The sequence below is a fragment of the Mastomys coucha genome, unplaced genomic scaffold (assembly GCF_008632895.1).
Source record: "Mastomys coucha isolate ucsf_1 unplaced genomic scaffold, UCSF_Mcou_1 pScaffold12, whole genome shotgun sequence".
In the NCBI taxonomy this organism is placed as follows: Eukaryota; Metazoa; Chordata; class Mammalia; order Rodentia; family Muridae; genus Mastomys; species Mastomys coucha.
The window spans coordinates 96,358,175-96,369,532 of NW_022196894.1; the positions used below are offsets into that span (position 1 = coordinate 96,358,175).

General features: G+C 44.6%; 1 protein-coding gene across 18 annotated transcripts in view; it reads right to left on the minus strand.

Moving 5' to 3' along the window:
- Positions 1–159: 159 nt before the first annotated feature.
- Positions 160–11,358, minus strand: part of Zbtb21 (zinc finger and BTB domain containing 21) — a 14,548-nt gene continuing 3,349 nt past the window's right edge. For 2 of the 18 annotated variants that reach the window (XM_031364553.1, XM_031364556.1), the window contains exons 2-4: positions 10,635–10,738; positions 8,964–9,106; positions 160–5,264 (exon numbers count right to left, since the gene is read on the minus strand). In XM_031364553.1, the coding sequence (XP_031220413.1) occupies positions 2,070–5,264; positions 8,964–9,035 (3,267 nt within the window). In that variant the 5' untranslated portion in view covers positions 9,036–9,106; positions 10,635–10,738 and the 3' untranslated portion in view covers positions 160–2,069. Of the gene's footprint in view, positions 5,265–8,963; positions 10,610–10,634; positions 10,739–11,358 lie in introns of those variants that run through there. The other 16 variants (XM_031364567.1, XM_031364568.1, XM_031364552.1 and 13 more) reach the window with 12 other exon arrangements.

Consider the following 11,358-nt stretch of genomic DNA (forward strand, 5'->3'; position numbering starts at 1 on the left):
TTTTTTTTTTTTTTTTTTGCAACAATGTTATTTTATAAATCTTCAAAAATGTAGCATAGGTTCAAGTCTTGGGGCACTAGCTGGCAATGCCAGGTTTAGAGGTTACCACTCTGTAACTACACAGGAGACAACCATGCAGTAAGATGGTCTTAAAAGAAGTAACACTCTACGGAGAGACCATTCACTCACCACAGGGAATAAGTTCAGTGGACAGCTACCTAGCCTGGCACTGGCTTCATTCATTAAATGGTGGACACTTTTAGTTTATCTCTAAAATGCATAGTTCAAGAAAGCAGATGGCAAGAATTAGTAACTGCAGCCTAATTTTATTTCCCTTCTTTGCTAAATTTAAGAAACAAAATAGGAAATACAGACATATTTAGGGATTTCTAATAGCTTTCTCAAGTGAAAAGATAAAAGGTAAAATTCCACATATAGCTTCTATAATATACAAAGTCAATTAGTATTTTATAAAAAAAAATGTTTTCAATATAAAGATTGCCTTTGCTACTATGGGTGTAGAATGCTGGTGAGTAGATGGGCCAGTGTCTCTGTTAGATCACACCTCGAAAGTGTGAAGAAACAGCTTGCAGCAGAAGTGAATAGGGAGTATGTGTCTCCCTAATTTCCTTTCCAAGACTGATCTTCCTTTTGTCTTTTGAAATATTTCACTGAACTTTGGATTCTGCCTACGAAGAGATTTAATTATAACCTGCATGGAACAAAACAAAAAACAAAAACAAAAAAAACAAGAAAAAACAAAAGAGGAGCCCAAACCCTAAGTACCAAATCAAGTAGCAAAAACTAATTTTGACAGGGCGGTGGTGACATAAGCCTTTAATCCCAGCACTTGGGAGGCAGAGGCTGGTGGATTTCTGAGTTCGAGGCCAGCCTGGTCTACAGAGTGAGTTCCAGGACAGCCAGGGCTATACAGAGAAACCCTGTCTCAAAAAAAACAAAAACAAAACAAACAAACAAACAACCCTAATTTTGGACCCTTGCTAGTGCTTTAATACACAATTGCACATCATGTATTAACATTTTCACTGCTATCCACTCCAATACCCCCACAGAAGTCCTCACAAAAGACAGGCAGAAAATGTGTATGTTGTATGTACAGTTCTTGGAGAGCACATGGAAACTGCAACCTGGCATTTCCTCCAGTCTCTGAAGCCTCTAGAGAGAATGGTGGTCTAGGATGCAGTAAGGCTATGCTCTGCTAACCTCACGCTAGCACTGCTTATCTCAATGACACCTGAGTTTCAAGCTGACAGAGAACAAACATTGTCAGTTCTAAAGCGCCAGTTGAAAGCCATGCTATGATGCAGAGAACACACCACAGACTTCAGCGGCTTTCACAACTAACCTGCTGCAGCCGACTGTAGAGAACTCCACAAACAGGCTTCTATTACTCTGCCTCCCTTAGCATATGACCATCACTGATTATATGAAGTGATTGACAGATTGTTCTTTTATAAAAAAAAAAAAAATCTAAGTGTGACTATTGCTAATTTAAATTCTCACAATTTTCATACAAAAAGGAAGTTTTATAGGACCACAAAATACCAAATATTTTTCTTATCAAGTGTCAGGATAATTTACTAAAGTTGGAGCTTGTCTTTTCTTATTGCTAAAGTATTCTAAAATCTGACTCAATACTGCAAATGACTCCCCTTCTTCCTTATGTTTTTGGCCTTAGAAACATGGCTAAGGGTTACCTCAAACTTAGGTGTCTGTAATAAAAAAAACAAACAAAAACAAAAAAAAAAACAAAAACCAAAACAAAAAACAAAAAACAAAAAACCACTTTCTGAGCATCCCACTACCCAGAAACCAAAATGCTAAATCACCAACATTAACCCACCTTCAAGAGTTATAGAATCAAACCCCTGTGCTGAGGTCCAGAAAGCTGTGAGGTTATTCTTAGCCAATATTAATTCGTCCCAAACTTAAAAGTCAAACATAACAATTTCCAACCTTTATTATTATTTTTTTCAAATAGTCTGTCTTAGGACACAGTTCACAAGCCAAGGGCCTGCTGCTTTGTGACAGGTGAAGGGGTAGGTCCTTTAATTGTGTGTCTGCTCATGACTCCAGAGACTGAAGGCAGTCTTGAATGTCCTATGGCAGAGCTTGCACATGAACTGTCTTTTAAATGTGATTGCTGAAAGGGGTGGGGCGTGGTAGAAGAGGGTATCTGACTCCTGGGGTGCAAACAGCTTCTCTGTAGCTGGGGTTGGGTTCTCAGGCAGGCCTGTGGGGCTGTCGGGCTCCAGGGGCTGAATCTTGGGCAAGGGTGGTGGAGGTGGCAGAGGTGGTGGGGAGGGGGAGTTTGTGGGCACAGGACACACCTCTGACTCTTTCTGCACAGGCTCCTCTGTAGCCTGAGACATATGGGACTGGAAGTGACTCCAGAGTCGGAAGTTGGTACGGAAGGCTTTGTGGCATACGTGGCAGATGAAGGGCTTCACGGAACACAGCAGCTCCTGGTGCCGCTCCAGCTGCTTGTGTGCCGTGAACATCTTTCCGCATTTCTCACAGGGCCATAGGCCGGCCTCCTTGCTGGGGCCAGCCTCCCTGGGAGCTGCGCTAGCCTCAGGAGCCTCCTCCTCGGCTTCCTCCACAGGCTCCTCTTTGACTTGGACTTTCAGTTGCTTTGAAAGACTCAAGTCTTCAGGGAGGCAGGAGGAATCCTCAGAATCAAAGTTCACTTGTTCTGAAGAGTCGCTAAATGCTGTATCCTCTTTTGGAGTGGCCACATGGTTTACCTTGCTGGGCTCAGTCTGAGGCCTGGAAGCAGCTGCCACCTCACCATTGTGGTTCAGGCTGGCCAGGGCGAAGTTCTCTGCTAAAGCCATGTTGTTCTGGTTATGCACTTCTACCTGGTGCCGCCAGATGCTGAAGGAGGACTTGAAGGTGCGCATGCACTCCAGGCAAGTCAGCTTTTTGTACTCACACCTGTCCTCATGCTCCTGCTTCAGCGCGGGGGAGAAGAACCTGAGGCTGCAGTAAGGGCAAACGGTGGCGTTCCGGCACAAGCGCTCGTGGTTGCCTTGCTCTAGAAGAGAAGAGAGCTTAGCATTACAGAGGCGGCACGGGTAAACCTCCTTGCTCTCTACCGCGCGTGCCAGAGCCCGCTCTTTTGGCTTAGCAGCTCTGCTTATGCCGAGGGGCCTCTCTCCCGGGTGCATCTTTATGTGCTGCTTAAACTGAGAGAGAAAGCGGTATGCCTTGCCACAGTAGGCACAAATGTAGGCCCCTTTGGCTCGGGGACGCAAGTTCCTCTTGATGACTTGCTGTGCTGGGGAACTACTCTGTCCCTGGAAGCCAGGCTTGCTGCGCCTCAGCTTAATGATCAGGGCCTTCTTAATCTCCCTCTCTCTCACTATGTCAATCAGCTTTCTTTGGAATTTCTCATCCAAAACTGCATGGGAACTAGAGGCTGGCGATGGGTTCTTCACTATGCCGTGTTGGGTCTGACAGTGTGTCCACACTTTGAAGTTGGTATGAAACCTCTTGTGACAGATGTCACAAGCATAAGGCTTCTCTGGGTTATGGTACATGTTAACATGGCGGTGAAGACCCGCGGTTGATCTAAAAATCTTAAGGCAATGTTTGCATTTAAATTTTTTGTTTGGTCTCGTCCCCTCCAACTCACCAAACTCCTCTCTGTTTAAGTCAGAATCTGGGAAGTTGCTGTCAAGGGAAGGAGGGCTCCTGCCCTCTTCACAATTCTCTTCTGAGACAGCAGGCCCGTGTTCATTTGCCTTTGCCTTCTTCAAGGGTGACCTTCTGTCTGTCTGGAACCTTCTCTTTGCTGGGAGTCTGCTCATATCTCTCTGGTCTTCCTCTGTTTTGAGGGGCAGGTCTCTCGTAGCGGCTGCTGCTGCTGCTGCTGCATCTCCTCCCACAGTGACCCGAATAATGTCTGATGGGTCTGACAGTGGGCTGCTGGGTTCTGTCTTAATGCGTACCTCAGTCACAGGGGAGGCCTCCTCCCTGTCTGTCGACTGAGAAGCACTAAAGGACCTGAGGCGATGAGGCTGGAGCACTTGAGGCCTGTCATCCAAGGCTTTTTTCTCACTGCAATCTTTTAAAGATGACTTTTGAGACATCGCACAGAACACACTGCCCGGTGCCTCATTTGCCGCTGTGGATGATCCCTGGGATGACTTCAAATCTATGGAGGGGGAGTAAACAGGAACCTGGCTGTCCATAGATAGTGACCGCCTGAGGAGGCTCTTCACTAGTGGGCCGCTTCTGTCAATGCTCTGGTTTGCAGAAGCAGGCCCACCAGATGGGACCACCAGCCCTAGCTTAGAGTAGTAGAGCAAGTTCCTATCCTCCCCCTGACCGCCTCCTTTGCTAGTTTCTTTTAAGAGATATGGAGTCTCTGATGAGCTATGAAGAGACAGAACAGGGGGCCGTGGTCTCTTCAGAGCCAGCTCAATAGCTTTCCCCTTGGGAAGCTGGCTACTCATCCCTGGTTTATCATCTGTGGCTTCCCTGTCCTGTGAAGGCTTTGGGGGCAGGACTGTATTTCTCTTTACCAAATTGCCCCTATTAGGATCATCCAAAGCCCCAGGCTGTTCCAGAGATTTAGCATATACTGCAGCACTATCCTTTGTCCAGCTCTTCTCAGTTAAGGACAGACTATGAAGCTGCTCTGGCGGCTTGGCCACATGTGGCTTACTGGTGCTGGTCTTGACTGAACCACTGGGGGAGGCCCGGGCAGCATGGCTGAGGTCCTGAATGGCTGGACCACTGGCATTCCCTGGCACTTCACTTCTGCCCTGACACACAATGACACTTCGCTTTTGAGAGCTGGCTTCATCATCTTCCACTGGCACTCTTTTTCTGTTGGGACAGGCTGGAAAAGGAGCCTGAGGGGCTTTGGCAACAATGTTGGTCAGGAAGGAGATACCAAGGCTATACCCCAGCTCCTGCACAGCAGCAAGGCTGCCCTTCTCCACAAAAAGGGAAGAAGAGTAAATGTAGTTCAGAACGTTGTCAAAAGCATCAGGCTCACAGAAGTCCAGCTGAAAGACAGTCTGTGCCTCGTTCTCCTTATTCGTGAATAAACTCTGGAAGTACTCACTGCTGGCAGCCAAGACGTTCTTATGAGCTCGGAACTTCTGGTCTCCAACAATCAGGAGCACGTCACACAGCTGTCCCTTGAGGCGCTCCTCATTGAGGGCACTGAGCAGAGAGATGGCATGTGCTGGGTTGATGTAATGTAGTAGTCCCTCCATCCTGCAGTTTATCTGAAAGACAGAAGGTGAGGCCATCACCACTTGTATTCTATCAAATTAATTCCTGTTCAAAATTAATACTTATATATAGAGATGACACTTGAAAATTAAGTTGAGCATTTAGGGTCCTAACTCATCTGATGCTTAGTTACACTTACTTTATTCAGAAAATAAGTATGAATTGCCAAAATTTTTAGCCTGGCTGTAAAGCTGATTAAGGGGTTTGAACTGAAAGGTCACTGAAATTTTGTACAAACCTAAGGATAAGAGAAAGCAATTTGGTAGGTGTGAGCTTTAGGGCTAGACACTAGGCTGTGGTGCCAGCTTCACCCTGAGCTGATGCCTTCTGTACATAAGTCTGTGTATGAAGTAACAAGTGTACCTTCTTGCACGGGTGTGGCAAAGATCAAATGAACAAATATCTACTGTAAACACTCAACAAATGTGCTACTAACTGTCAGGACTGCAAGAATAGGCTTAACTTAGTAACAAAGGAGAAGGTCCTGATTACCACCCCACCTCTGGTGCACTAAGCAAAAGCAGGCTTTTCATGTGACATGATGTACGGGCTCTGCTGTATGAGCACCTCCTTTCTATGATCTAGTTTTATATCACTGTCTCTATTTAGAGTATTGTCATGGAACTGGGGTGTAGCTTAGTAGTAGTACCTGCTTCACACATGTAAGACTCTGAATCTCATTACCAGCACCACAGGATGTGTGTGTGTCTATGTGTGTGTGTGTGTCTGTGTGTGTGTGTATGGGTGGGCTGGGCAGAGATGAAAGAATCAGACACTGATTTTTTGGGGGGTTTTTTGTTTTTTTGTTTTACTATTAGGATGTATCCACAGTGACTAGATACATCTTTGACAGATTATTCTAGAGAGGGACTGCTCTGAGAACCATTCTCAGCACCAGATGCAAGTCAACAAGTCCAGAGCTCCCAGCTCTCCAGGGTCAGCCTTTACTAGTCACTTGGAGACTACGCTCTTTGGCCTTCAGAGAGAACAGAGTGCAAGATGCAGACGGGTGTGGCTCTGCCACAAGAGATGAAGCTAGCCCCACCAGGTTTTCCCTCACGCCTGCCTGCCTGTCTTCCTTTAACAGTGACGTGCAGCTCTTTTACTTATAACAAGGGCTTGGATGAGATCCCTTTTTCTTCAATCCATTTCTATTTCTCACTCACTCCCAGTTCACTGTAAGAACCACACATTTGTGTAAAGACACATCTCATCTTTTACAGGGGTCAGCAGAAAAGCACTGAGCTTAGACTGTCACAGGGCTGATTCAGCCATGCATTAGCGATCTGTAGCACTGAGAATTTCTGAAGATGCTGACACAGGGGAAACAGCAGACCAGAAGTAAAGATTGTGCAGATATTTGTCAAGTAGTTTTTGTTTTTTGTTTTTAAGTTCAATTTAATGGTTTGAAACCAGCAATTAAAAAACAGATAAAGCACAAAAAGAGAAAATGTGAGAAAGTACTAAATGTGGCAAGGGCTCGGGAAACCTGTTTCAGTTACAGACAGACATATCCCTATGTGCAAGCATGCATTCAGTTAAGTTGTAAAAGAAGTTTTTCTGGGAGATAAGAGTCACATGTGTTTTCAGCTAGTCAGTCAGTCTGAGGCCCAGTCTTTTCCCTGCACAGCAAAGAGAGACAGTAACGACTTCCACACAATGCTGCTGAGGGGCGAATGGGGTGATTATTCCATCACTCACGCAGCTCCTGCAAACAGTACCTACCTACTATCCATTCATCTGGTCATGGCAGGACATTTGGGAAGGCTCAAGAAAGGAGGGCATGAGCAGGGGATTGTGAAGAAAAGACAACACAACAGACGTAAATACTAATGTGATATAACACGAGCCAGGAGAGGAGGGAGCCATGGACAAGACCATCTCAGGAGTCAGACGGGAAGGCTGGGGAACTGTGAGAGGTTTTACTCTGTAGTAAATAGACAGCCACTGGAGGACCATGGGCAAGAAACCTGAGTTATGTCTTAATTTTAACAGTTCTGGCTTCTTTGCAGATAACAAAGCAAAGGACATAGGAGGAGTCTACCATCATGATAGCAGTAGCATGGGGTTGACATTGATTGTAAAGACAGAGCCATTAAGTTTTCTAATGAAGTAACTACAGAGCAATGGGAAGAGTCAAGGATGCCTCCGAAGATCTTGCCAGGGAAAAGGATGGCCTTTGAGATGGATTTGATAGAGAAATTAGACTGCTTTCCTAACTCTCCTTTTCTAAGGGATTCAGTTCTGACACTACAGGTTAGTGACAACTTATCAATCTTACCTTTGTGCACATCTTTCTATTTCCTTTTCTGAGCTCCCTGGAATCTCTGCCCAAACATCTATATCTAGACCATTGTATCAAGCTCTACTTTTGAGAGAAAAACCAAGACACCAAGACAGTCCAAAAATACAGATGTAAGCTAAGATCCACCTAGAATGTACTAAAACTACTAACCACAGAGGATGTCAAAAGTCAAGCACAGCCTAGCTCCCGCAGTTTAGTCTTGCACAGGAATAGCACACAGCAATCTGTTGACAATGTACATTATGTAGATAGAGAAATGTCTATGGATATCATAGGAGATGCAGTACAAGTGACAGCCACTAGCACCAGGTGACAGGCAGCCAGATGAGGAACCAAAGCATGGGGAAAAGGCAGGCAGAAAAGGTGAGAAGACCTGCAAGGGACAGGGGCAGTATGTGCAGCACCACAAATGAGAGAACAAGAGTCATCCTGGGAACTGTCATGGGCACAATGAAGACACTGGAGATCATAAGCAGGAGAGTGTCATCTGTTTCTACAGTCTCTAGAGAGACTGAAGAGAAGGCCAAGTGGTATGGATTCACCTTCACTTATGGGTTGCTTTTACACTTTAAGTCAATTATGAGGACTTGGAAACAATGGCTCTAGTCCTGGTCTACCTGCAAACAAAGACTGTTTGAATTCTTGCATTTTTGACTACAGTAAGTGTAACTGCTTATTGAGTTTAGCAGCTATAGACACTGCTTGAGAGATCAAAGAGAAAGAGCAGAGCTGCGGAGTGCTGCCTGGCCACTCAGCACACTGTGGCTGTGGAAGTGCAGATGACTCCTCCAGACCTGACCTCTGACATCTCAGCTGCTCAGCCCTCACAGCAGCAGCTGTGTTGCTGGGTGTACTTTCTCAGTGAGAGTTAAAGAACAGCAAACTCTTTTTCCTGCATGAATTAACTATAACTCACAGCAGCAACAAATCTCATGTACAAACCATGAAGCTATCACTGTCCCTGGCTTGCTCATCTCCACCTGACTCATTATGCAGAAATCCCATCAATCAACCATGGCAGAAAAGCCTGGAAGGAGCAGCTGAGACAAACTCCTCTAAAAAAACAGATTCTGAAACAGGCTGGCTTCCTTATTACATGGATCTCCCTACAAATACCTTCCAAACTCTCCAAGATGGTTCTACTTAATGTTGTTTTCTGAAGATTCAAAAGGGAGAGAATGGAGAGAATTGTGCTGGTGAAAGCTCATGGCAGACAGCTATCCATGGGGAAGTCTTCAGTCTACTGCCAACTATCAGGAATGCTCATCCTTTCTGAACAGTAGTGTCCTTGCCTGATCGGTGCTAGCTCTTCCTATACCACGTGTAAGTCACATGAGACATAAACAAGGCAACTTGTAAAAAGCCCAGTCTGCAGAGCAAATCCCACCTGGCAAGCACACATCTTTCTTCTCTCTTCCTCTCCAGAGTGTTTGTAAGCCCGCTGTACACTGTGCATCATAAGAGGTGTTGATGGTGGGAGGTGAGCTCGTTGGCTGGCTTCCTGTTCTCCTGCACCTCACATTCCTGTGACTGGGCAGACAACAATGTGATAAAGAAGGCAGAGTGATAGAACACTGATGTCGGGAGGCTATCAATGTCAGGAGGTCGTAGGGTAGATGAGTGAGTGACTGGTGGGAATCAGGAAAGGCTTGGGACTTACTTGATATTGATGTTAAAGCCAAAGACTCAGAACTTCCAGAAATTTCTTATGGCCCAGGCTTAAAATCTTTTGAAATTTGCCCTGGACTCAAGTCAACTCCCTACTTCATGCCATCACACAAACACCTATGATACATTAGATGCTGAGGTGAGACAACTGTATCTTAATGTAAATTAATTCAACCCAAGCATTTCCATCCTTATGCTACTTGGAATGAGGACTTCAGAGTTTAAGGTGGGCAATTTTGGAATAGAGTATTTTGGAAATAGATGCATAAGAAAGGGAAGCACAGTCAGAAACTCAAGAATACTATGAAGGGAAGGTGAGGAGATGAAAGAATTCAAAACCATCTCCCCTATTTCAATCTAAGAGACTGGTACCATAGCAAAAGATCATTACAAAAGAGCTAGGCTCTTGGGACTAGTCTAAAAATGCACACTAATAGCTCTGTGGGAAATGTTGCTTTACTAACCTAAGGCTAAGGTCTGGGAATATTGCCCCTTTGCAATGCTGAAGAATGCTTACATAAGCCTAACATGACCCTGGAATTAGAGGGATGTGTGTGAACATCCAACATTTAACTACACATACACACACACACACACACACACACACACACACACACACACACAACCCTCATTTCCAAGCTCTCACTCTCTCCATGTGATTTTACTACATGGTGACAGGAAGCTGGCTGAGCTTCAGTGTTATCATCACTCACCTGGTAACGTTGCAGGCATCCCAAAATTATCTAAAGTGCCTCCAGTTTCAAAGCCAGTCAGGCTTAGGGGAATACTTCATGGTGTCAGGTTACCGTACTGCATTTCAACACAGTTCAGCCTCCCTCTCTCTAGTTCAAATTTGGTTCAAGGGAACATTGTGAGCTTCAGCCAGGAGGACAGCTCTACTTAACATAGTTTAGGCTCTTAGCTATGCTGCATGCAAGCAGCTTCTGTTGTGGTCCATTCTGGCCACTCAGCAGTCATTGCTTCTTCTGCAGAGACCCTCTGCATTGGTCTGGAATAATATTCTTGCCTAGCAAGTGCAACCTGATGATTGTAGGAATACACCCAAAGCCAGGCCAACTAGAAACTTTCTCCCTAGATTATGGTTCATGAGAAGACAAAGGCAATAGTTGAGTGGAGCCAAATGACTGATCTCAGTGTGGTCTGAGAGCTCAATGCTCTAGTGCCTGACTTGTACATTCCTCTAAGTGGTTTGGTTTTGTCATTCCTGGCCCAAGGGTTTTGTTTTGTTTGTTTTTTCTTGTTATTTAAACTTTTCCTCAAACCTTAAGAGTGATCATTTATTTTTTAGTTTGTTTTTTAAATAAACCCCCTTCCAACCAGTCAGTTTCTGTTCTAGCTTATTTCTGCATGCTGCTTGCTCTTGTCCTACCTTTCATGTTTGTCCTTCACAGGCTAGAGTCCTCAAGCAAGGCTTCCACTAAGTGCCCCGGCACACACTATCTTCCATGAATGCAGCTTGCTCACTGGCCCTGTCTAAGTACAACGCATGGTTAAATATATCTGAGGGGTATTAATTACATTCTTTACACTCAGAACAGAAAAGGCCCTGTTGTCTAGAGATTAAGGAAACCCCAAAAGTCAATTTCAATGTCTTAAATGTCTTCATGGAGACAGAGGTGTAAGAGCTGGTATAGTTCCCAGCAGTGCAGCGGGGACTTAGGAACCATCTTGATATAATACTGAATAGTTATAGTCCTGACTATCTTAGTTAAAACAGAACAGGCTAAATACAAAACCTATTTAAATAAATAAATAAATAAATAAAGCTTTAAGCCTCTACAGACTCCAGTATTCAAACTACTCTTAAAATTCTTTAGTTAGCTACTGTGGCTTTTTCTTGTTTCAGTTCCTGGGACACAACTTGCCCATCAGACCTCCTCCACTACTCAACCTGAACCATCCAGATTTTGCCAAACCCCTTTTACAGCACAGCTCAAGTTCTAATCCTTTAGTAATCTTTAAGGCTAAACACTCCCAGTCAACATACTAGTTTGTTTGTAAGTCCTAACTTCTGTACCTTAAAAAGGAATCATATTTGGAGCTGAGGTCTTTAAGACGCAGCTAATTAAGCTAAAATGTGCCTTAATCAAAAA